The sequence below is a fragment of the Dasypus novemcinctus genome, chromosome 13 (assembly GCF_030445035.2).
Source record: "Dasypus novemcinctus isolate mDasNov1 chromosome 13, mDasNov1.1.hap2, whole genome shotgun sequence".
Taxonomy (NCBI): domain Eukaryota; kingdom Metazoa; phylum Chordata; class Mammalia; order Cingulata; family Dasypodidae; genus Dasypus; species Dasypus novemcinctus.
In genome coordinates this window covers 89,763,462-89,788,872 of record NC_080685.1, presented here as the reverse complement: position 1 = coordinate 89,788,872, position 25,411 = coordinate 89,763,462, and the positions used below count along the sequence as shown (strand labels likewise).

General features: G+C 48.5%; 1 protein-coding gene across 5 annotated transcripts in view; it reads left to right on the top strand.

The window, feature by feature from the left end:
- Nucleotides 1–25,411, top strand: part of PIK3C2B (phosphatidylinositol-4-phosphate 3-kinase catalytic subunit type 2 beta) — an 81,561-nt gene that overhangs the window by 46,525 nt on the left and 9,625 nt on the right. For 3 of the 5 annotated variants that reach the window (XM_058275034.2, XM_004459079.5, XM_012525377.4), the window contains 19 exons: nt 1,287–1,454; nt 1,953–2,064; nt 3,173–3,315; nt 4,491–4,679; nt 5,943–6,036; nt 6,208–6,302; nt 6,755–6,935; nt 7,682–7,789; nt 8,490–8,582; nt 9,392–9,521; nt 10,341–10,477; nt 14,365–14,534; nt 15,045–15,201; nt 15,573–15,682; nt 16,595–16,796; nt 17,189–17,313; nt 17,940–18,057; nt 19,838–19,919; nt 20,357–20,463. In XM_058275034.2, the coding sequence (XP_058131017.1) occupies nt 1,287–1,454; nt 1,953–2,064; nt 3,173–3,315; nt 4,491–4,679; nt 5,943–6,036; nt 6,208–6,302; nt 6,755–6,935; nt 7,682–7,789; nt 8,490–8,582; nt 9,392–9,521; nt 10,341–10,477; nt 14,365–14,534; nt 15,045–15,201; nt 15,573–15,682; nt 16,595–16,796; nt 17,189–17,313; nt 17,940–18,057; nt 19,838–19,919; nt 20,357–20,463 (2,521 nt within the window). Of the gene's footprint in view, nt 1–1,286; nt 1,455–1,952; nt 2,065–3,172; nt 3,316–4,490; nt 4,680–5,942; nt 6,037–6,207; nt 6,303–6,754; nt 6,936–7,681; nt 7,790–8,489; nt 8,583–9,391; nt 9,522–10,340; nt 10,478–14,364; nt 14,535–15,044; nt 15,202–15,572; nt 15,683–16,594; nt 16,797–17,188; nt 17,314–17,936; nt 18,058–19,837; nt 19,920–20,356; nt 20,464–25,411 lie in introns of all 5 variants that reach the window. The other 2 variants (XM_012525374.4, XM_058275033.2) reach the window with 1 other exon arrangement.

Here is a 25,411-nt window from a genome sequence, read left to right as displayed (position 1 = left end):
GGTTTCAGTTAGAAAGTCTCCTTGCTCCCCTTTTCCCCCAGACACGGAGCATCTTCCTTCTCAGATGAAAAGAAAGGGGTCGGGACCAGCCCCCCCCTCCCCTTTGCTATGGGATCAGCTGATTCTTTCAACTACTGCAACCTACAGGGATCAGCTAACTCTCAAAATAGGCCCAGCAGCCGCTCTCTGCCACCCTGGCCAAGTCTGGGCCTGGCCTGGCCGCTGGCTGGTGAGGGGCCCTAATTATAGCTGGGGGCCCCCAGGGTGGAGGCAGCTGGGCCTAAGCAGTGCCCTGCTCAGGCGGAGATTTCCCTGGAGGAGTGAGGGGCGGCGGTGGAGGGAGGCTGCTTTATCACGAATCTGCTGACCTTGGGGTAGCCGAGCTGCCCGCTGTGCCCTCTGGCAGGGAAGCTGCTCTGGGCTGGCCGGGCGGGTGTGGCAGTGTGGACTCTGGCCCGGGGATAGCTTCCCCGAAAGGTAATGCGGGTCCTCCCTCTCTTTCCGCAGCTCCCCTCCCCGCTCTACCTCACCCCACCCTGGCTCCTTATCCTGAACTCCCGGGAGTGGCTGGGCGTGGTTCAGGCCGGGGAGCCTGGGAGAGAACCTCTGGGCTCAGGGCTGTGGCCAGTGCTTTCGTGTCTCCGTACTGGGGGCTCCACCAGTTTGCTTTCTTACCACTTGGGGACTTTTGAGAAGCCCCTTTTCTCTATCCCTTTGGCTCTGAAAATGTTTGGGGGTGAAAACAAACCATCTTGTGCCCTGGGACTAGGAGAAGAAGGGGAGGTGAGAGGACAGGCAGGTGGGAGGGGGTGGTGGTGGTGAACTGAGGACAGAACACGGTGCTGCTTCCTGGGTTCTCCCAGCAACAGGAAGTGGGGGAGGGACGGGAGGGGCGCAGGGAGAAGGAGGACAAAAGGCCACTCGGGCAGCTCCTTGGTGATCCTGCCCAGAAATCCTAGGACGAGAAAAGAGCTTACCTTACAGCCTGGGACATGCCGTCACCTGTCCTCCGACCTGGCTAATCAGGTTCCTTCTGGCCACTGCAGGCAACCTCAAAAGCAGGCCCGTCTGTTTCCCTCTCCGGAGGGTCTTGCCAAGGGTCCGTCCTGTGCTTCTGGAAGAATCCAGGGCAGGTTTCACCTACAGTTTGGGGACTGTCCTGGTTGTGCAAGAAGGCTTCCCCCAGGGAACACATCTGACAGCCTAGGAGCCAGGCCAAGGACTCAGCCTCTTGGGCGGCCTGCCCAGGGGCCGCCCCTCCTGATTTGGTTCCCTGTCCTCTCTAGGATCTGCTTCCCGGTGCAGGTGAACCGGCTGCCTCGGGAGACCCTGCTGTGTGCCACTCTCTATGCTGTGCCTGTGCCCCCGCCCGGGGGCTCCTCGGAGGCCAACAGGCAGCGGCGGGCTCCCGAAGCCCTGGGCTGGGTCACCACCCCCCTCTTCAACTTCAGGCAGTACGTGGGCCCCAGGGCAGCAGCTTCTTGTTCTCGGAAGGGAAGGAGGGGGATGGATAGAGGGTCCCAGCTCCTGTACGGGCCCTCAGGAGGGCTGGCCAGGTGGGTCTAACAGAGTCCAGAGGTCCCAGCCCTGGTGGAAGGGGCCAAAGCAGGGGCATGAGAAGGCAGTAGCTCATCATCTGGGCTTATCACTGGCAGGGCCTTAGAGGTCATCTCCCCCAGCCTTTCTACCTGCTGAAGGCATCCCTGCCACCAGGTCAGCCGGGATCCAGTCCAGGTATAGTTAGCTCCAGAGGGCTTCCTGGAGGGAGTGACCTTTTATAGCGAACTCTGAAGAAGGAAAAGGCTAAGGTCTGTGGGGAGAACCAGAGAGATAGGAGTTGGGTGGTGGCTTCAAACAGAAAAGGTAGATTTTTGGATAGGGGGAGCAAGAGGGAGAACATCTGCTTAGCTGAATTTCTTTTGTCGGCTCATTCCACTCTCCACCCTCCTTAGAGTTCTGACCTGTGGCCGGAAGCTTCTGGGCTTGTGGCCAGCAACACAGGAAAACCCCAGTGCCCGTTGGAGTGCACCTAATTTCCACCAGCCAGACAGTGTCATCCTGCAGGTAAGACCCAAGCCCCCGTCCGTGCCTCCCACCCTCCTGTCAGGGCCACTCCAGAGTCATCAACTTCTCCCCCTTAAGAATGGGGCAGGGGCAGTAGGAGAAAGGGTGGGACTTTGGACAGGGTACGATGATGCGACTGAAGCAGCCGAGTGACTGTGGCTAGACCCGAGTGGGAGAATGAACCCTGTGGTATGTAGCCCCTGTCCTCCTGGAGAGTGACTTTGACTCCAAGGAGCCTGAAGGTAAGAACTGAGAACCCTCCCCATCCAGGGCTCAGCCAGCATCCCAGAGTCCCTTTTAGTGGTGTATGGAACTGCAAAGTCTCATCAAATATCAGCTGTTCCCCCTTGGGGCCTGTGGGGAGCCCTTCCACCAGTGATTCTGTGATTTCATGGGGTGGACCCATTCTCTGGAGAGGGGAGGAAAAGCAGGTTCAGTCCAAGTTCTAGTTACTGGGTATGGAATATGGAATATCAAAATTCCATATAGAGTACTATAAAATGAAAGCTCCATGAGGGAGGCATTTTGTCTGTCTTATTCACTATTTTATCCCTATGACCTCAGAACAATGCCTGGCACATGTCAGGGTTCCATAAACATTTACTGAATGAACGTAGGGCTCCTTTTGAGAACAGCTGGCTCAGCTCTGAAATCCATTTTAGGAGGATACACATCTGGCAGCATAGAGAAAGGGGCTCCAGGGTCATGGCCTTAGAGTTGGAAGGGTCATGGCCTTCCCCTGGGACACAGTCCCACCTCCTCTCAGGCAGGAGGCACCCCGACCTCAGCCGCTACATCCCAGCAGCTCAGCCTGGGGATGTTCCTGTTCAAAGTTCTAGACCTGGGCTGGTCTGCTGATCTAGAGGCAGCTCAACCCGGCCTGTTCCTCACTTGCCCTTTTTTTTTTTTTCCTGAAATTACAGCTGCCAGAGATGGTAGAGTTTTAGAGTTCACCAAATCCAACCAGATTTTTCTGCCATCAAAGAGCTTGAGGGGAGAAAGGCAGGAGCCTGGGGTGTGCGGGAGAAGCATGAGGCCCTGCAGAGCTGGCTGCCCCCACTCACGCTGGCCCTTCTCTCTCCTCCGCTTCTCCAACCCCACCCACCAGATTGACTTCCCCACCTCGGCCTTTGACATCAAGTTCACTAGCCCCCCTGGAGACGAGTTCAGCCCCCGCTATGAGTTCGGCAGCCTCTTGGAGGAAGACCAACGCAAGCTCAAAGACATCATGCAGAAGGAGTCCCTGCACTGGTGAGACCCAGAGCCTCTCCCCAGGCACGGTCCCCCAGGCATGGGCCCCCAGGGGCCTTCCTCCCACCTCCTGGCACCAGGCCCCTGCCCTCCGGCTCTGGGGGTGGAGGTGGGGTGGGGTGGATGAGCATTGTCACTGAGGCAGGACAGGGTGGAGGGAGGCTCTGCGGAGACCAGCCCCCAGGCCACAAGCTGACACTAAGAGCTCGGGGTCAGGGAATTCGATCTGGGAGTGCCCGTCCCCATGCTGAGGCCACACTCTGCTTCCAGAAAGGACGGGAGCTTTGCCCATGTGCCTGGTGCTAGCTACTATTTGCTGTGCTCACCACCCTGCCCCCTCCTCCAGCCCCTTCCACGCCCACAGCCTTTGCATTTCTCTGGCCCTGTTTCATTTTCCAAAAAGGATCAGGTGTCAGGGCAAGCTGGCAGCTTGGAGAGTAAGCGAGTCCAGGCTGATCTCACCCTTGGGGCATTTTCCCTCATCCAGGAATGGGGAAGGAGGGCAGCGGAAGGGAAAGCTGGAGGAGCCGTGGCATCTGGGCTCCTCGGGTGCCTGCTCCCTCATGGACCCCATGTGTGGCTCTGTGCGTGTGTTGGGTCTGGGTATCTCCCTCATATCCCACACGGGGCAGCCAGAGTAGCCGATTGAAGGCAGCCCTCCCCTGCCCTTGCTCCTCTGCTGACCCCTCACTTCATTAGCTCCTCTGCACCCTTCTCGCATTAGACACCCGATCTCAATAAGGCCCAATTAGCTGTAGGGCCTGTTAAACTGCCAGCCGGCTCAGATGGTCCCTGCCGGCCTCTCCGTAACCCAAACCTTGACATGTTGGGACCACTGCCCCCTGGTGGCACTATTTGGGAGTGGCGCCCTAAGGCCCCGCTCCCGAGAGGTCGGCCTCTGCGTTGTGCCTCAGTATGGGATGTTCCTGAGTTGAGAGCCAAGCTAAGATTTGGATCCCTATCCCAAACTTTGCTGCACACTGGAGTCACCTAGGGACTCTCAGGTATTCAGATTTAATTGGCATTGGGGGTGACCCGGGCCTGGGGATTTAGGGCGCTCTCTAGGTGATTCTCCTGCGCAGCGTAGTTTGGGAACCACTGGATTGCGGAGTGCAGCCTTTCCCTGGAGCAAATGCTCCACCCCCTGACTCTGCACTCGACCCCCAACCCCGCAGGCTCGCTGATGCTGACAAGAAGCGCCTGTGGGAGAAGCGCTATTACTGCCACTCGGAGGTGAGCTCACTCCCCCTGGTGCTCGCCAGCGCCCCCAGCTGGGAGTGGGCTTGCTTGCCCGACACCTATGCTCTCCTGAAGCAGTGGACCCCCATGAACCACCAGGATGCCCTGGGGCTCCTGCACGCCACGTGAGTTGTTACCGACCCCCCTTCCTGACCAAGCATCCTTCCAGAAGCCAGGGCTTGCTCTGCCCACCACTGACCTGAGCTGGCTCTGGCATGGTCAAATGGGCACCGACACTCAGGGCTTTTCCACTCCTCCTTTTTCTTGTTTCGTCTTACTTCCTACCCCCAACATTATATTATGAATATTTGCCAAACGTCAAAGCTGAAAGACTTTTTTACAGTGAACATCCGTAGAGCCAACCCTTAGAGTCTGTCCTTACGTTTGCTTTCTTTTCCTTGTCACCTCCCTCTCCATCCCTCTATCCATTCACCAAGCTGTCTTAAATTTTTTTGATGCATTTCAAAGTAAACTGAAGACATCATTAAAACTCCCTCACAAATACTTTAGCATGCATATCATGAACTAGAGCTCAGTGTTTGTTTACAGTTTTTTCCTATTGAGGTGAAAAATATATACGAGGAAAATGTCGTTTGCTGAGTTTTGACAAGTGTTTACACCTGTGTAGCCCAAACCCTTCTCACGTAGTTCTCGTTTGAACAGTCTTCTTTCCTTCCATCCCGTGAAGAACTCTCTGGTGACACAAGGCTCTCAGACCTCTAGGCTGCCTTTTCTAGATGGTGCTCAGGATTCCTGGTTTATTCCTCCTTAGTACTCAAAATTCCTTAGTACTCAAAATTCATCCACTTGGGGAGTGGATGTAACTCAAGTGGTTGAGTGCCTGCGTCCCGTGTACAAGGTCCTGGGTTCATTCCCTGGTACCTCAAAAAAAAAACCAAAACTTACCTTTTGAGGTGTTATGCTAATTTCTGATAAAGTAATTCTGGCAGTGTACATGTATATATATAATTCATGGTTTTCTGTTACCTGCCTGCAAGCTTGCAAGCTTTGCATTAAAGCCTGGTGCCAAGACAATAATCTTTACCCCATATCAGGACCTTTTGATGATAGGTAGTTCAGGCACAGTGAGAGCCAAGAAGGAGAGCTTTGGAAATGGGAATGCAGACTTTGTTCTGTTTTCTTTGAATCTTGCAAGGAATGAGAGCGGCCACTCCTCTCTTCCTTCCTGACCTGAGATGGACTGTGACCATGGGATGGGCCGTTCCCAAGGGTTGCTGTCCAGAGAAGGGTTCTTCTAGTGGCCTTGGCAGATTCAGGTCCACCCATGCCTTTCTACCCCTGCAGCCCAGGTCGTGAGGGGGCTTTGCTCTCCTGCCTGTGCCTCAGGCTTGTACTGGGTCATCTGGGTGCTGGGCTCTGTTTTGCAGATTCCCAGACCAGGAGGTGCGCCGTATGGCTGTCCAGTGGATCGGCTCGCTCTCAGATGCCGAGCTGCTGGACTACCTGCCCCAGCTGGTGCAGGTGGGTGGACGGCCTTTGCTCCCGCCCCCGGTCCAGCCCTCAAGGCCCTGTTGGCCAGTCAGTCTGCATCCAGCCTCTGGGAGCCCAGGGTCCCCAGCGGGGTAGTGGCAGGTATGGATTAGGGGCAGTTAGTAAAGCTTCACATTCTCTTTCTCCTTTTCCCTTGAACAGGCCCTAAAGTATGAGTGCTACCTGGACAGCCCTTTGGTGCGCTTCCTCCTGAAACGAGCTGTCTCTGACTTGAGAGTGACTCACTACTTCTTCTGGTAAGACTGTAGGAGGTAGACGTGAGTCCTTCCCCCGAGCATGCTCACTGCCAGGCACGCAGAGTGGTCTGGGTCCCAGCACGCTGGGGCTTTCCTCGGCAGCTTTGGGCTAACACCTTGTTCTCAGGGGGTCTTAGTTCACCCCACTGTCGCCCAGCGAGGATCCCCAGTGAAAATCCTGCCTGCACTTCTCCACACCCTGCTCATGGCAGAAATATGTAGGAGAGACAGGAGTGGGGGGTTGAACCCTGCTTAAGGCCAGTGTGGCACAGACTTGGACATGGGCTCGGATGAGCACCTCTGGAGGCTCTGCACCCTGAGTGCATTTTCCCTCCCAAGTGTGGGACGGGTGTTCCCGTGATCCGGAACTGGGTCTACCCCACTCTCCCAGCACCTGCCCTTGCCTGCGATCCTTTGAGTGCCCTGATTCCCCGCTGTCCTCTGCCTTGCAGGTTGCTGAGGGACGGCCTCAAGGATTCTCAGTTCAGCATCCGCTACCAGTATCTGCTGGCAGCCTTGTTGTGCTGCTGTGGCAAGGGGCTGAGGGAGGAGTTTAACCGCCAGTGCTGGCTTGTCAACACCCTGGCCAAGCTGGCCCAGCAGGTCCGGGAGGCTGCGCCCTCTGCGCGGCAGGTGAGTGGGTGAGGCTGCCTCTACCATTTCTAACCCCAGGCTCGTGCAGCCAGTCATTAACTTTAGGCATCCTGATCAGCAGGATGGCCCTTAACCATCTCTGATTTAGAGAGTAGCAGAAGTGGCTCTGTCTCTAAACTACAGGCCACAAACTGACACAGTCTACGAGCTGGATACCACCCATGGATGTGTTTTGTCTAGCCTGCAAAGTATTAAAATTTTTATTTAATTGTTTGCCATAGAGGCACAGTTGTATAGCTGTTAACTGCACAAGACCACCCATCCAGGGGGATCAAGTGAGGGCTGACTGTGAGCCACAGCTCAGAGCTGCAGCCAGAGGGGGCATCTTTATCTGTATAAAGATGCACAAAGCTCCTGTATGAGCCAGCAGTGTTCCTGACTGCCAACACTCAAACACTGGGAGATTTCCTAGACTGTTGGCTGCTCGTGGCAACAACCTGAGTAGCAGGTCCCCGTTGAGATGTAGCCTGGCCTCTTGGTTCACTGCAGCCGGCTTCGCCCTGGTCCGCCACCTCCCTGAACGGACCTGGGCTTGCTGCCCCCGCGCTGTGCCAGGCTGGAGGGATGGGTGGGGGCTTTCCCTTCTTAAAGGTCCCCCAGAGGTTGGCGCCCTCCCCTGTTTTCACACCAGCCGCCACTGGGCGTCCACCCCTGGGAGAAGCCTGGTTCCCAGTAGAGCCGATGGGCCCCACCTCAGCCCCACTCTCCCTCCTCCTCCCTCTCAGGGGATCCTCCGCACGGGCCTGGAGGACGTGAAGCAGTTCTTTGCCCTGAACGGCTCCTGCCGCCTGCCGCTCAGCCCCAGTTTGCTGGTCAAGGGCATCGTGCCCAGGGTGAGTGGGGAGGGCTCTGTGGAGGTGGGTCCTCCCTGACCTAGTTACTGAGAGGCATATTTGTGGCCTTTTCCCAACCCCAAAAAGTATACAGACTTTTGCTTGCAGCTGTGCAGGGTGGAGGAGTTGGGTTGGAGGTTGGGGGAGTTTCTCCACCTGATGATGATGGGATGGAGTCGGGGATGGTGACGATGATGGCAGCTGCCACCGGTCATTTGCTGAGCACTTTCTCTGTACCCAGTACTGTCCTCAGTGCTTTAGGTCACTTATCTCATCCTCACAACCCTGTGAGGTCATTATCATTTTACAGAGGAGTGAACTGAGGTGTAGATGGAACATGACTGACCAGAAATCACACAACTAATAAGTTGCAATTATTTTATTGCAAGTAAGTGGGTAATAAAACACACACAAAAGAAATGGGAAAAAATAAAGACAAGCTGTGGCAGAATGCGCTGAAGGGATGAGTGGGCAGGTGCTGGCGTTGAAGTCATAAATTGACCAGGGTGGTGGCAGGAGGGAGGGAGGGAAAGAATGGGGTTCCTGAGAAATCTGGACGCACAATGAGCAGGTGCTGGGTGGACCGGCCGCTGGAAGGGCGGGCGGCACCTTGATCCAGAGCACAGAGCCGTCACTTTCCTTCGTGGACATGGACCCCCTGTGGACCTTCAACACTCATTACTCTTCTTTCCTATGACAGGACTGTTCCTACTTCAACTCCAACGCGGTTCCCCTCAAGCTCTCCTTCCAAAATGTAGACCCACTGGGTGAGAACATCCGTGTCATCTTCAAGGTGAGTGTACTTCACACGAGCCTGGTGGGGCCGAGGTGGTGGACAGGAGAGGAGGAGCACAAGGGTGGGAGAGGGAGGCCCGGGGCAGTTCTCTCCCCACTATTCCACGCTGCCTTTCTAATATTTGAAAGAGGAAATAGACTAATTCTGTGGGGCCACAGAGTGCTGGGAGGTGTAGGGAGGCAGCTGACTTCTCAATATACAGCGCTTTCTAGCGGGGAGAGGCACCCCAACAGTGACTGGGTAAGGTGGTGATCTGCTTGTCCTTGGGAGTATTCAAGCAGAGGCTGACTGGCCACGTGGTAGGGATGTTGAAGAGGAAAGTAGTCTATCAGATGTGGGTTGGACTAGATGAGCTCTAAACTCCCTTCAAACTCTGTTACATCTGAAATTCTAAGAAGGAAATGATAGCCTCAGAGCATATAATCTAGTGGGGAAGACAAAAGTCACATCCATGAGCTAGCAGCATACCATACGTGTTTCCTGTAAGTTCCAAATCTGTGGTATAAAAGTTCAAGGAGAAAAAAGGCTTGATGATCAGAGAGCCTTCATGAGGAAGCTGAACCTGAATCCCGTCTGGCTAGAAGGGAAGGGCTGGGCACCGTCTCAGCACTGATGGCATTGACCCATCTCTGGCTCTTTGGCCTAGCATGAGCTGAGTGTGCAGGTCAGAGGTGCGAGCTGGGCACCCAGGGGGGTCCCTCACTGTCACGGTAGTTTGGGCCCAGGGATCCTACGAGGGGGCCGCGGGAGGTGGCGGAGATGGGCTCGGGCACTTGCAGCTCAGATGCCACTCTTCCTCCACCCAGTGCGGGGATGACCTTCGCCAGGACATGCTGACCCTGCAGATGATTCGCATCATGAGCAAGATCTGGGTGCAGGAGGGGCTGGACATGCGCATGGTCATCTTCCGCTGTTTCTCCACTGGCCGGGGGAGAGGTCAGCTGGGAGGGGGAGGGTGTGGGCAGGTGGGTGGCGTGGAGGGGACCCTTTAATTCCTCTGCCCATTCCGCAACATGAACTGGGTAGTTCTCCAGGAAGATGGAAAAAGGAAGATTATTTTCAGTAGAAGCTGTTTGATAGCATTAAAAAAAAGGAAGCAGGGAAGAGAGACTATTATAAAATAAGACAAACTTGGAGACACAACACACATGTTGCAGACTTTTTTTGGATTCTGATTCAGACAAGCCAACTTTAAAAAGGCATTATTTTGAGGCAAATGTGGAATTTGAGCGTGGCCTGGTAATGAGATTCTATTAAGGAAAGATTGTTAATTTTTGGCTGTGATGGTTGACATAGTGGTTACATACTTTTTGTTATATACTTGAAGTATATATGAGTGAAATGACATATCAGGGATTTGCTTTAAAATACTCCAGACAGGAAAAGAAAAAAAGCAGGGGTTGGGTGAGTGAAATAGATGAAACAGGATTAGCAAAATGTTGGCATCTTTTTGAAGCTGGTTGATGATTACCAGCAACTTCATGGTACCGTTCTCTCTCTGTATTTATGTAGTTGAAATTTTCCATAGTAAAAGTTAAAGGTAAAAAAGAAGCAGCAGCTATGAACTCGGGAAACTAAAACATCACAGCCTGGAATATGAGGCTTGGGGAATGACCTTCCTTTCTGCCATTCTCCTTTTGCCCAGTTTCGTGCCTTTATCATCAGACATTGTGCTTAATTTATAGGGAAGCATATCGCAAAGCGCTTGTAGCAACCTCCCTGCAGTCCCCTTTGCTCTGCTCCTTCCTCTCACAGGCATGGTAGAGATGATCCCCAACGCAGAAACCCTGCGCAAAATCCAGGTGGAGCACGGGGTGACGGGCTCCTTCAAGGACCGGCCCCTGGCCGACTGGCTGCAGAAGCACAACCCTGGGGAGGACGAGTACGAGAAGGTAGGAGCGGGCCTAGGCTTGGTGTGCCTGTCTCAGGCACCCAGCTGTTTTACCCAGGACCTGTGCACGCACAGAGACGACAGCTCAGCCTCATTGGGAGGAAGGAGACACTTTCTTGGCTGACTGGTGGGTCAAATGACTGTTTTAAGCTGACTGAGAAAATCCCCTGTATGATACTGGGAAGGCTTCATGGAGTTACTCTGGCAGATAGAGTGTTAGAGGAGGGGCATTGACTTTGAGGACCTGCCCACGTTGCTTCTAATATCCGATCCTGTTTAATTTCTCCTGTGCTCTCAGAGGGGTTTAGGGGTGCTTTGCAGAACCAGAGTTGGTTGGAAGAGACCTTTGAAGTTATTTTTAATCCAGCCTCCCCTTTTCATAGATGTGAACTAAGGTCCATGCACTTGTTCCTGGTCGTTGAGCCTGTTTGTGACAAGGCTAGTATAGCTCAAATCCAAGACCGAAGTTAGATATGAGACAGAGATGATAGGAAAGGGGGCTGGCTGGCTCCACAGGTGGACTTTATAGGGTGGTGGGACCTTGGTGGCCTCCCCTGGTCCACAGTTGATCCTCAGCTTCACAGTCTAGTCTCTGAAGTAATTAGGTTGAGGGGAGGGAAGAACAAGTCACAATAACCAAACGCATAAGAGACTGGCTATAAACCAGAATGCTAATTTATATCAATTTAATTTCCAAAGGGATCCAAATACTAATTTATGTTGATCGGTACATTTTATCCCTGAGGGAAACCTACATGGGAAGCCAAATTATAATCAGAATGTTTAGTGAACGTGTAATTAGATGGTCTTAAGTGGCCTTAAATGTTTGCCTTCCCCAGGGTTCAATTCCTAGTCTGCTGTGCGTTCTCTTTGCATACTTACTGTGCCAGATCATCATCTCCTATTATTTTAACTATCACCCATATGCCGATGACTTCTAAAGCCTTCCCTCTAACCCTCTTCCCTCCCTCAGGCTTTATACTCTACAATCAACTGTTCATTGGACATATCCACTTGTGTTCCATCAATACCCCAAACTCAGGCAAAATCAGGCTTTGTCTCTCATTCATTCTTGAAAACTGTTTTTTGTGTGTTTCCTACTAGTAGATGGTATGAATCTCTCTGTAGTCATCCAAACCAGAAACCCATAAGTCATCTTGATGATTCCTTTTGCCTCATTCTTGCCATTCCAAGCCATTTTGATTCTTCTTCCCAAATGCCTCTCAAATGTTCCTTTTTCTTTCCATTTCCTACTATTGCTTCCAGTCAGCTTTTTGCTGCCTGTCTCTGGACCACTGGAATGACCTCTCCTCATTCCACTCCATCTTCTTCTTGATTTCCAGAGGTTTCTTAGGAACTACAAACCTGCCCATGACCCTTCTTTGTTCTAAGTTCTTCAAAGTCTCCCTAAGTCCTAAAAGATAAGTCCGACCTCCATGGCATTGCACAATGCCTTTTACAAGCCAGCCCTGTCTACCTGTGTGGTCTCGTCTGCGGCACTTTTTCATCTTATGATAAATGATGCTCTGGTTTAGAAGAAAACTTGCGTTTTTCTTGATGCCTTTAGATGGTGTGTTCTCTTTGCCTGGAATGCCATTTCCTGCTATCACACAAAAACCACCTTCTTCTTGATACCCTGAGGCAGTTAGTTCTCTGTGTGTGTGTTCTTTTTTTTTTATTTTTTTATTTCAGGACCTCATACATGGGAAGCAGGTGGCCAACCACTGAGCTACATCCACTCCCCAAATATGTGTGTTTTTCTTGTACATATTTTTATCACACTTAACTGTGACTTTTACTATGTTGGTAGGGAGTAATCTCCATTCAACACTGGGCACAGTGACACTGCAGGGTGGTTATTTAATACCTGAAAGATACATGAATGTATCAGTAGTAAAAGAGAATGAGAGAGAGCGAGGAATCGGTATTACTCCTCTCCAAGGGCAGAGGGGCTTTGCAGAGGGAGGACAGAGATGTACCCCCGAGGCACAGAGAAAATGCCCACAGCAGTCTCACTCTCAGCCTCAGCCTCGGGTGAAAACATAGTGTAGTAGAAGGAATGAAGAGCTCTGGGTTCTAGTCCTGGATTTGTAATTCTTTATCTGCTGTGACTTGGGGCAAATCAATGGATTTCTTGGAATCCCAGTTCTCTTAGAAATTAAGGCCTCTGCCACCTCTAACATAACAGTCTATGAATGTTTAATGTCACTCTTTCAAAGATAGCGTCTCTGCTCTTCTAGCCTTTCTGCTGCAGAAATGCAGGGAGTTCCTCATGTTGACCTCCAGGAGAAAATAGCTAGAGATATTTTTCTCTTGACCATGTATCCAGCAAAGCCATTACCTTATAGCCTATAAGTGAAATCACTTCAGTCAGGAGAATGCCCCTTTCTTCACTTAGACTTCTTGCAAGTAGCAACTAACACTCTGCATAACTTAGTAGGGTGATAAGAATTAGTCATTTACCCACAGGCATGCAGCTGTTTTGTGAGCCAAAATAGGGTACATCCAAGATAGAAGGAATATCTGTGCCAGGAAAACAGTTTAATGGAGATGGTCAGGACTGAGAGCTGATGGATTGTAATCCTTATTGAGCAGTTTCTTTTCATTCATATATATTCCTTTCCTAGAAATAGTCTTTTTCTTCCAAAATTGAATGCCATGCTGGGCTTTCTTTACAGACTTTCTATTCTTAGTTTCCTGTGGATTAGTCATCCAATTGTAATTCGACAAATAGCTGGGGGAATTCTGTGTGTGTGAGCTTTGAAACAGGCCTTGTGGAACAGCTCAGAAGCCCTCAGAGGGTGAGTGGGTGGATTATAATCTACTTGGGGATAAGGTCCCTAAACCCTGAGTGAGGACAGGCTAAGTCCTGCGTGAACAGTGGGTGGTGGCCATGAATCTGCAGGGGCTTGAAAGTGGGGGGGTCTGAGTGAGCTGGGAAGGTTGGGAAAGATGAGGGACTCAGAGAGGGTCCTTGAATGATGGGTGGAAATTTGCAGAGAGAGGGAGGGATGGCATTCTCCATCTGAGAAGCTTGTCAATTTCTACATCCCTGGTTGGCTATTATAACTGTTGCTATCTACCTATGAGTCTTTTTTGAGCTCTACAACCCTCCTGAAGAGGACTTGAGGGTGGAAGGTACCCCTGGTACTGATTCCATATACTGTTTCTCTTTGGAAAGACCGAAAAGGAGACAGATGTTAACCAGATTAGATAAGGTAGATCCTCTTCCCCCCAACTTTAAACCCAAGAATAGATGTAACACATTTTACCAATTAGAGATGTCACTTTTCAAGTGTAAAACACTCCCTAGAAGTGTTAAGCTGCCTCAGCTCTTCTTTGGAATGAAGTGACTTTAATTAGATGATCTTTCAGCTGTTACCAAGAATTCTGGGAATGGGCATTTTATTTGGGGCAGGAAAAGGACAGGAGAATTCTGAGCAAGTTCAGGAAAGGAACCTTAAGTCTGCTGCCTCAGTTGTGGTGTTAAGATCATCACGACCATTTGGGAATGTTGATCTCATCTAGTATTGGCTGGAAGTGTGGCCATCTGGCACTGTCTTCTAAACCTGGGTAGGCAAGTCTGGGCTCTGGATCAGTCCATTGTTTTCCAGTCAATCTCCCTAGGAGGATGGTAGGCAAAGGAGAAGAAGAAATTCAGATACAGTGGTAGATATACACATATACCTTCCATCTCCTTATGCTCCATTGGCTATGGTAGACATTTCTATGTGTATACGTGTGTACATTAGTATGAGATGAAGGCTGAACAAGCAGACATGAGGGGCTACTGGGACTCACAGGAGAGAGAGACCAGGGCTGACTGAATTCAGTCTGATTATGGCTCCTGGAGTCCCTCCAAGCCAGTTTTGTGTCCTCTCCTCCCAGGCCGTGGAGAACTTCATCTATTCCTGTGCTGGCTGCTGCGTGGCCACGTACGTCCTAGGCATCTGTGACCGGCACAATGACAATATCATGCTGAAAACCACTGGCCACATGTTCCACATAGATTTTGGCCGTTTCCTGGGGCATGCCCAGATGTTTGGCAACATCAAGAGGTTAGTGGTCTTCTGAAGCCAGGATGTGTGTGCCATGTGCAGGGAGGTCAGCGGAGAAGGTTCAGAGCCGGAACTCAAGCCCACGATGGGAGGGGCCGGATCTCAGAGCATGGTCCTTGGGCTAAGTAGCTTTGGAGAGAAGAAGACTGAAAAGAGATCATGTCCTTGAAGGGCTGAGCAGAAGAAGGTAGGGACCAGCTATTCTCCCTCTCTTCTGAGGACTGAGCTCAGGGAAATGAGCCCAAACTGTAGCAAAAAGAAATACAATTAAATATCCAGGAAAAAGTATTAATAGCTCACAGAAAAGGGACCAAGGAAGGCTGTGAAATATCTGTCTGAAGATCTTTTAAGATTAATGTAGGGAATTAAAAAAAGAAAAAATTAGAGAAAGCCCATCTATCCAGTTTCATGCAGCCAGTGAGGGATGAGGAAGCTGTCCCCTGGTGCAGTCCACAAGGTCGGTTTCCTCCTCCATGTTGATCTTTTACCTGTATGTTCCCCTTGGCCCAGGGATCGTGCCCCCTTTGTCTTCACCTCGGATATGGCGTACGTCATCAATGGAGGCGACAAACCTTCCAGCCGCTTCCATGACTTTGTTGACCTTTGCTGCCAAGCCTACAACCTCATTCGCAAGCACACCCACCTCTTCCTCAACCTCCTGGGCCTGGTGAGGAGCCCTATCTTCTCTCAACCCCTCCTCCTTAACCACATGGCACCATCTTTACGACTCCATTCTCTTGCTTCAAAGGATTTCTGGAGAGCCACTTCTCTGAGCCCTCATTGAATACCTGCCTGCCCTAGATAAAGGCAGGTAGCTCCCCAGGCTACCTGGGGACAGTGGTGTCAATATAGGTGTCTTACTCATTGCTCTAGCCCCACAACCCCCGTGGCCCTCTGGTCGCTGCCCACAGCATCCGTCTACTGCCCTTGAGAAGGGTTCGGGAGCCTAGCTATGGGAAATCTTGCCTTGTGGTAGGGAAGCAGCAAGGATTCCCTGATTATATAGGCATTATCTCCCCCTCTTCCCTCGCCTCCTAGATGTTGTCCTGTGGGATCCCTGAGCTCTCAGACCTGGAGGACCTTAAGTATGTGTATGATGCCTTGAGGCCTCAGGACACAGAAGCCAACGCCACCACCTACTTTACTAGGTAACACCCTGAGCAAAGCAGAGTGCTGCTTATTTGAGTAATTCCAGCCTGCCTGATGGGGAGGAACTGGACTAGGGAAATGGGGAAGGATTAGTTCCGACGGTAGAGCCTAGAGTTGACACCAGGAATCTGTTGACCCAACTTTGCCTCTGGCTTAGGTAAATTACCTTAGTCCTCTCAGCCCCAGCACCTGCAAGGTGCTGCTAACCTTTGTATATAAAGGTATTGCAGTCTGACTCTTACTTGTGTTCTCAACAGGTCCCAGTCTGCAGCTAAGGAGGAAAGTGTAATACAGATTTTACCTTATTTTTTAGCCCTCTGGGATGAGACCCAGTCCCCTTGTTGAAACATGGAAATCCATGGTTCGATTTCCCTATATTTGACAAAGTTTTTAGGAACACTATATATGAAAGCAGGGAAGTTTCTGTGTACTAATGCCTAAAATTTTGTCCATATACACAATATCTCCATTTCATGATGCACTCTTTTTTGGAGCTTAGCAAACTGAATTTTCTCTGTTGGGTCTAACACAGAACCTTTCCTTTTACACTGAAATCTCTAAATTGAATAGTTCTTGGTGAGGGTCCCTTGGACTGAACTGTGGAATTCAGTTTGACAACAATGTTTAGACATTTACATGGAATTAGTAGGTTCCCTAATTCCTTCCTATCTTGACTGTTTTTGGTTCAGGTGGGCAGCAAGGAGAACTAAAACCCTCGGATTCATATGAGTAAGCCACATGTAGATAATTGTTTGCCAGTTTTGCCCTCTGTGATGATATTACGCAAGGAAAATTATTTGCTCTGAGCTGGTGTTACTCTCAGGAGTCAGGGAGTATCCCTACAGATAACTAAGCAGCAGGACCTGGGTCCAAGGTTACATCTTTTTCTTCCCATCCTTTTGCACCAACAGGTTGATTGAGTCCAGCCTGGGCAGTGTAGCCACAAAGCTCAATTTTTTCATCCATAATCTGGCTCAGATGAAGTTTACAGGCTCAGATGACCGGCTGACCCTTTCCTTTGCCCCCCGAACACACACTCTCAAGAGCTCTGGCCGCATCACTGATGTTTTCCTCTGCCGCCACGAGAAGGTCTTCCACCCCAGCAAGGGCTATGTAAGTGTCATTTCCAATCTGGCCCTCTCCTGCTCCCCACTGAGCCCTCCTTACGGGGGTTCTGTTTCTTTACACCTTGTGAAATGGCCCACTGGGGTTGCCTGAGCATCCTAGGCTAGAAGCACTACAGACCACTGCCCTGTCCATTGCTCAGGTGACCTGCCTAGAATCCAGAGGCTGAGTTGTATGAACAGTCTCTCTGAGTCGAGGGTCGTGTGCAGGGAAATTTGCTTTCCATTCCTGCATAGGAACTAGCATCTTTATCTCCACTGGAGACACTCTTGTCCTCTCCTGGAAGGTGTGCCACTGCACACACTTCTGTTTCATTACCTGCCTCCTTTATCGGGTGCAGAGGATTTAGCAGGAATACCCTAAGATGTGGGCCTTTTCAGATATACATGGTAAAGGTGATGCGAGAGAATGCTCACGAGGCCACTTACATCCAGCGGACGTTCGAGGAGTTCCAGGAATTACACAATAAGCTGCGGCTGCTCTTCCCTTCTTCCCTCTTGCCCAGGTAGCTGCCCTCTTTACTCTCTGCCACAAAGGGAGCTGGAGAGGGAGATGGGATGGGGTGTGGAAAGAACTGCAGGAGTGTGCAACTGACTCCTTTAGAGTAAAGACCTCCCTGCGGTGTTTCGCCTGGAAATAAGCTTGACCAAGAGTGCTCCCCCTGCTGGCCAAGCTCTCCTGTCACTCTCAAGAGGTCTGACTCCAGCCTTGAAAATAAGCCTGGGTCTCAAGACAGGGATCGGCTGAATCTGAATGTTTCAAAATGTCTAATTTTTTAAAAAGTGAAACTATTTTACAAATGGTTTTTACATTGGGTGGAGACAATCTGATTGAAAGACTGGGGAATCTGAAGCCCCTGCCGCCCCTCTAGGGAGCTATAGGACTCTGCTGGACAGTTCCGCTTTCTTGTCCTGGGTCCTCGGAACTGTCCGATGGGAGCTGCTGAGCACGTTGGGGTGGGTACCGACCTGGGGAGCTGCGGGAAGAAGGGGATGGGGGAAAGGCAGGCTTTGGGAAATGTGGGTCAGGAGACTGAAAAGGAACTCGAAGTTTGGGAAAAGCCTGTTTTCTCTTCATTTTCTTTCCCTGCCTTCCCCCTCCACGTGACCACTGCCCACCTGGCCCCAGCAGCTTCCCTAGTCGCTTCGTGATTGGCCGCTCCCGGGGAGAGGCGGTGGCTGAGCGGCGGAGGGAGGAGTTAAACGGCTACATCTGGCACCTGATCCACGCCGCCCCCGAGGTGGCAGAGGTGGGTGTGTGCTCTCCTCCTGCTATTCTGGCCGCCTTGTGGGGGATGCAGGGACAGAAGGGTCCAGAGTTGCAGGGAATCCGGGAGGGGTGTTGGCTTTTCTGCGACGGCAGAATGACCAGTCGTCTGGACTCTGTGGGGCAAGGGCACACACACAGAGAAAGGTGTATGTCAGATGCGACCCCAGAGGAACTGGAGTGATCCCAACCTGAGGAAAAGGAATTTTGAACAGAGTATGAGTGTGCATCCACCTAGACAACTAGATTTTTTAATTTTTTTAGGAAGTACCAGGGATTGAACCTGGAACCTCCTATATGGGAAGCAGGTGCTCAGCCACTGAGCTACACCCACTTCCCCCTAGATTTTTTTTTTTTAAGATTTATTTTATTTTATTTTATTTTTTTCAACCCCCTCCCTCCATTGTCTGCTCTCTCTGTCCATTCACTGTGTGTTATACGTCTGCTTGTATTCTCATTAGGCAGCTCCGAGAACCGATCCTGAAACTTCTGGGATGGGAGAGAGGTGTTCGTTCTCTTGTGCCACCTCAGCTCCCTGGTCTGTTGCGTCTCTTATTATCTCTCCTCTGTGTCTCTTTTTGTTGCATCATCTTGCTGCGCCAGCTCTCCACGTGGACCAGCACTCCTGCGTGGGGCACCCCTCCTGTGCAGGGCAGCTCTCCGCATGGGCCAGCTCCCCACATGGGCCAGCTCCCCTTCACCAGGAGGCCCTGGATATCGAGCCCTGGACCTCCTATATGGTAGATGGGGCTCAATTGCTTGAGCCACATCTGTTTCCCTAGATTATTTTTTAACAATGGCATTTTAATGGCCCTGATGGGCATAAAAACAAATAGTCATCAGGAATGCCATTATCCTAACAAATAAATCATCTACCTCCATTTTCTATGTTCCCTTCCTATTTGTCCAAATGCAAATGTGACTTACAGTAGTCATACCTTAAATGTGAATATTTCCCCCCTATTTAGCATCTGTATTAAGCATAAGCCACTTTAAATGTACCAAATTAGCACACTGACTTGGAATACCATAATGTCCTTAACTGTTTGCTTCTTGAAAGATATTTAGATTATGCCCATTTTTTCACTCTCAGGCTAAAGGGAGTATTTTCACACATTGAGGTGTTTTGTTTTTTCCTGATAAGTTAGGAAATATTCTCAAGAAGAGGACTCATGGTCTTTGTCCAAGACGGTTCACTCAGGCTTTCCTCTGTATTTGAGGGGTTATGTATGTGTTGACAGAGGAGGCAATAGTAGTAGAGAATGGGCACTCTTTTTGGCCTGGTATGACCTAGTTTTATTTGTCCTTTTATTTTTTTAACTTTTTTTTTTTATTACAAGAACTTTTCAAACATACAGAAAAAGTAGAGAGAACAATTTAATGAGTGTCCATATATCATCACTTTAACAATATTTTGCCATGTGTGCTTCACCTATTTTTATGAAGTGTTTTAATGTAAATTACAGACATCATGGTAATCTCCCTGTATACTCACTATGCATCTCTGAAAAATGAGGAAATATTCTTACATGACCATAGTGTCATTATATCAGCCAGTACCCAGGCCATATTTGGATTTGCCCTGTCATAGCCAAATGTCTTTTTAGAGTTTGTTTGTTTGAACCAGGATCCAAACAAGAGTTGCACAGTACACTTGGCTGTTATATTTCATAAACGTCTTTTAATCTGGAAGCATCGCTTTCCTTTTTTTGTTGTTGTGTCATTATCTTATTGAAGATGACTGTTTTCTGACTTTATTCCAGTGTGATTTGGTGTACACCTTTTTCCACCCCCTGCCCCGGGATGAGAAGTCTGTGGGCACCAGCCCAGCTCCCAAATCCTCAGGTATAGTGCCTTCTCTGTGACATTCCTGCCAGCCCCTCTGAACCACTCCTGGGATGATTTCTCCTGCTACCATCTCTTCCCAGTTTTCTTTCCTTGACTTGCCACCTCTTCCTCTTCTTAGCAGCTAGGGAATCTGCTTTCCCACTCAGGCTGCACGGTCCATACCTCCTTGTTCAGGTCCCCAGGGGCTGGCTGGCTGGTTGGTGAATACAGCCTCAAATTAGAAAGACTCATCCCAACCCAACTCCAAATCATATTCACGGACTGTACGTGTGCAGATATCTTAGAGGGCATCAGAAAATGCTCATCCTTGAATACTTGGGCATGAAGAGACTTGGGGGTTGGAAGGTTAGAAGGGAAACCAAAACATCTGCCTGGCCCTGGACAGGGGACATGGTTGGCCTCATAACCTTTCTGGCATTCCTTTGTTCCTATAGATGGCACATGGCCCCGGCCCGTTGAGAAAGTGGGAGGGGAGGTGAAGCTGTCCATCTCCTACAAAAACAATAAACTCTTCATCATGGTGATGCATATTCGGGGCTTGGTAAGTGCATGGGTTGCCCTTATTTGTTTCTTTATCTTTTGGTACTTTTATGACTACTCAGACCTTCTTTGTCCCCATGTCATGAGAGTAACCACAAAAATCTACTGCGCATCCACTTGGAGCTACTACTGTGTGTTAACAACCCAGCCACTGAAGGCCACAAGACCAGAGAACACACCTGGCATTTAAATAAGCTTATTGGGACTTACGGACAGGAAAGAACCTCTGATGGCGACAGTTCAGGGAAATGAAATAGTGCTCTGCAGATAGACAGGGAAATGGGGTGGTATAAAGGATTTCAGAACAAGGACATTCCACAGGGTATGAGAACAAAGTTTCTGCTAGGGTCATGTGAAGCTACACATGGGGTCTGGTGATGTTTTCACTGTACTTGTAGGGAGGATGTTTACCAAGGTTACAGTTTACGATAACCATCTGTACGTTCTCTCCCCTCAGGGAGGGTTGTTAACCTTTAACTTATGCCCACGTCACACAGGTGTCTATGTGCTGAGGACATGGGGGGCAACTTGCATCTCACAGTCCACCCCCACACACAGCCTACGTTGACCATGGGACGAGCACTGCATCCACATTCCACAGAATATTATGGGATTGATCAGGAATATATACACAATATTGAACATTAATGAGGGCACAGGTCCTACCTTGTGATGTGGTAAAAATATCTAAAGCCATCCTGTTTTGTAAAACTACCTATTGTATTGGGTAGTTTCTTTTTAGTAAGGAAATTGTCACTTTAGAGTCATTTAGGGCTTGGAAAGTGTGATTGGCTAAATACGTTATGTGTTTTTCTGTGACAATTGCAGCACCAACTGGCACAAAAATGGCCAATGGGTGGAACCACCAGAGAATGTGCTTTACTCTATATCTAGTCTTGATAGTAAAATTACACAACTCGGGGTAACCACCCCACATCACGGATTCCCTCTTGTTCCATGCAGATATGAGTGATACTATCTATGGTGACTGGCTCAGCTGTTAACTGTCCTAAACCATTATATACAGCATATCCTAATAAAGGCCTGGGCTTATTCACCTGTTCCCTTACAAGGGAAAAAATATAGATTATGAGTCTCATAGAAAGATGGCAGCTGAATCTCAATCTTAAATGAGAAGGTATTGTTTCAAATTTGTCACTGGGTCATATTCTGCCATGCCAGCAAGGTGTTCCATGCTGTCCAATATGCAGAAATTACAGTCCAAGGAAGGCCATAGCCCTCAAGGATGGCAAGTCTGTGCAAATTCAACATTGGGTTCATTTGTGGGCATGGGTTACTGCCAAAACTCACTGTAGAGAGGTATTGGCTAGGGCACTATGGGTGAAATGAAAGATGTTTATGGGGAACAATAAGGGGCAGATTGTGCTGGTCTAATAGTATATAGCAACATTTCCATTAGTAGATAACAACGTAATCTGGGACTTTCAAACTGAACCTTTGACCAGAGTCTTTGGCGGGCTTTATTCTGATAGACACCTTCCCTGTTCCCTGTTTCCTATACTAGCCTATCTCAACATCCCCCTCAGAGAGATTACATCCTTATTCTTAAGGGGGACTGAAGGGCGATAGTCATACTTTTGTAGCTGCTTCCTGCTGGTTAGGGACAGAAGACCCTGCCTGACAAGGTGTGAAACTGACTGTCTATTCTATTGAGGTTGAGGAAAGGTGGGTCCAGCAATGTAGTTGGACCTGGATGAAATCCCTGCATGACTAATACTTTGTTCTGGAAGGCATTGATTCTGGAAGAAATAAACTTAGTTAGAATTTTGAAGATACATGGTCCTACTAAAAGGATAAAGAAAATGGTGATACACGGCTCTAAAAAGGGGGCCAGCCATGACATACCGGACCATGGGAATGAGAAAGGCCAGGTCCCACCAGAGGCTACATCCTCCCAAAGCTGATGGGCTTGATCCTGTAAGTTTCAAATGCCATCTGGGAAACTGTCACCCCCAGTTCTCACATTTCCTAGTGGTTATGCCTAGGACAGCTAGGAGAGGTATGAGGAGAGGCACTGCCCTGGACTTAAACTCTCAATGACAGTATAGGCAACAACAAGATAAGCATATGGCAAGCAAAATACAGCATTTGAGAGAGCCATTCTTTTATCTTATAGACACATTCATTATTACTTAGAAAATGAATTAAGTGTACAAAGACTTTTAACATGTTCAGTACCCTTCTGCATATGATCTAGAATAGAAGAGATATTCATCAGGCATATAGGTACAGCACTTAATCAATACACTAATCAATGCACTAGTTGTTCTTTGAGCTGCAGTTAATACATCTAAGCTCCAGGTTTGCAATACCTGGAGAGCAGTGCATAATGCCAAATGTGTTTAAGTTTTACTCACACTACTCTGGCAATTATTGCTCCACTTGGTATATTCTTCACATGGCTAGCATGCTGCAGCACAATTGGCCCTTGGAGGGACGCTCCAGTGTTTTCACTGGTCTGGTGCACAGTGCCCTTTGGCACTATGAAACAGAGACACTTTGAAGGCAATGTACATTGTAAATCTGGCCATATCAAGCCATTACCAGCTGCTGCAGTAGTCTGAAACTGCAACATACTTTCCAACCACTTCAGAAGCTATGTCCAGAGATGTGGTAGATCCTTTTATTATTTTAGGTGCTATAGTGACCAACCTAACCAATAACTCAAATGGAGAGGCATCATGCAGGCTACTGGAGGCCTGGTTTGAATGTACAAGAGAGTTTGACAATATTGACATCTATCTTTTAATTTTTATATACTTTCTAAATACTTCCAATGTAGTTTATAACATATTAAATGGGCTTACCTATTTTTAGTACTTTTTACTTTTACACCTCTACCAATATTATGCTAATCAGTAGGCAAAACCTTACATTAAATTTTGCTTTGCCTTTCCTTTGAAGACCCTTTTGTTTATAATGGGGTAACTACATGCTCTTTTAGAGAAGAATCAGAGCAAAATAGTGTAACTAAGAGATTTGGATTCTTTTCATAGCATCCCATTTTTCCAAGAATAACCAAAACTATAACCAACAATCTCACCGTGCAGATCAGTATTAGGATAGAATAGACAGAACTTTAAAAATCTTTAAGAGTTTTATACACAATCCCCAAATATATAAGTAAATTACATATTTAATTCCTTTTTTATGTTTTCTCTTTTAGAAACATACTGTTTACCACAAAGAAACTTCAGCAGTACTGGAAGAAAACTATTTTTTTTTACTTTAATAGAGAGAGAAAGTCAAATTTTAGTTTTGCATAAGTACACTATTTGGTAAACAAATCTTAGTTAGCATAGGTCATAATAAATTGAGGTTGTCCAACAAATTTTTTCTTTGCTATAAAATTACCTTTTGTTATTCCTATATTTCTAGTTAATAATGGTTTTCTGGAATTAGTCACTTAACATTATAATTTTTCAATTTAGAAAATGCTTTTATAAATTTCTTATAATTAGTCATAAGTTACTTTTTGTTTTCAATATCAATCCAGGCTTCTATTTAATAATGGCTTCCCGGAATTAGTCGTTTAAATATTTCAGTTTAGAAAATGCTTTTTGCAAACTTCTTTTAACCAACCATAACCATATAGACCTATAGTTACTTCATCTCAAGACAAATTTCACCTTTATAATACACATTCCCTTACTTAATGCTACTTTTAGGCCTTAAAACAGGGCCTTTATGGATAACCAGAGATGGCATGAAGAAAACTTCAACACGAGAGTTAGGCAAACTCACATTTATTACGTCTGCAGAGGTAAGGAGCCAAGGCCAGTCCAAAGTGACTCAGACCTGACTCCCCGTGCTGCAGTTTCACTCTTGTTTAAATACCCAAGTTACTACTTAGCATTTGCTTTGATTATGCATTAGTTTTTATGCATATGGATGAACATACATAGCTGGTTATATAATTATATGATTAGTATGTTCAGGAAATCACACTTGCACATACATTGCATGATTAAGAAAGGGGCGGATAACTCCACCCCTGGGTGGGAATTTTACTATGTTAATTAAGCAAGTTGAAGTGGGGACAGCAAGGGGCTGCTTCTGCTCAGGTCTGGCCGACTGTTTGAAGCTGGTTTTCATACTTCATTGCTTTAACAGGATATTCTTGACCACCCAAAAGCGGATTTTGGCCCAAAGAGAGGGTTGCATTTCCTTACCTTCTGATTTACATACAATTCTTTTCTTTGTATCCTAGCAACAGGGAGAGAAACAAGTTACTTTCAGGTATTCGGTCATCCTACATCCATCACTACCTTCTACAATACCTTCTACAACTTTCTATATTCATTCAAGCCTTGTCTTATGTATTTCCACCCTGATTTTCTGAACACCAGCCATTTTAGGACAAAGCACATTCCCTTAAATAACCTTATCAAATTTTAATCAGCATTGACTATGAATTCACCTCCACAAACCTTTAACTTTTTTCTTTTTTTAAGATTTTTAGAATTTATTCCCCTGTTGTCTGCTCTCTGTGTCCATTCACTGTGTGTTCTTCTGTATCTGCTTGTATTCTCATTAGGCGGCTCCGAGAACCGATCCTAGGACCTTCCGGAGTGGGAGAGAGGCGATTACTCTCTTTTGCCACTTCATCTCCCGGTTCTGCTACATCTTCTTATTTTCTTCCCTCTGTGTCTCTTGCTGCAACATCTTGCTGCACCAGCTCTCCACGTCAGCCGGCACTCCTGCATGGGGCTGCTTTCCCGCACTGGGCGGCATTCCCATGCAGCCTAGCACTCCTGCATGGGGCCACATTCCCACGTGGGCCAGCACTCTGCATGGGCCAGCTCTCTGCGTGGGCCAGCTTGCCCTCACGAGGAGGCCCTGGGCATCGAACCTTGGACCTCCTATATGGTAGATGGGAGCCCAATTGGTCGAGCCACATCCATTTCCCTAACTTTTTCCTATATCCA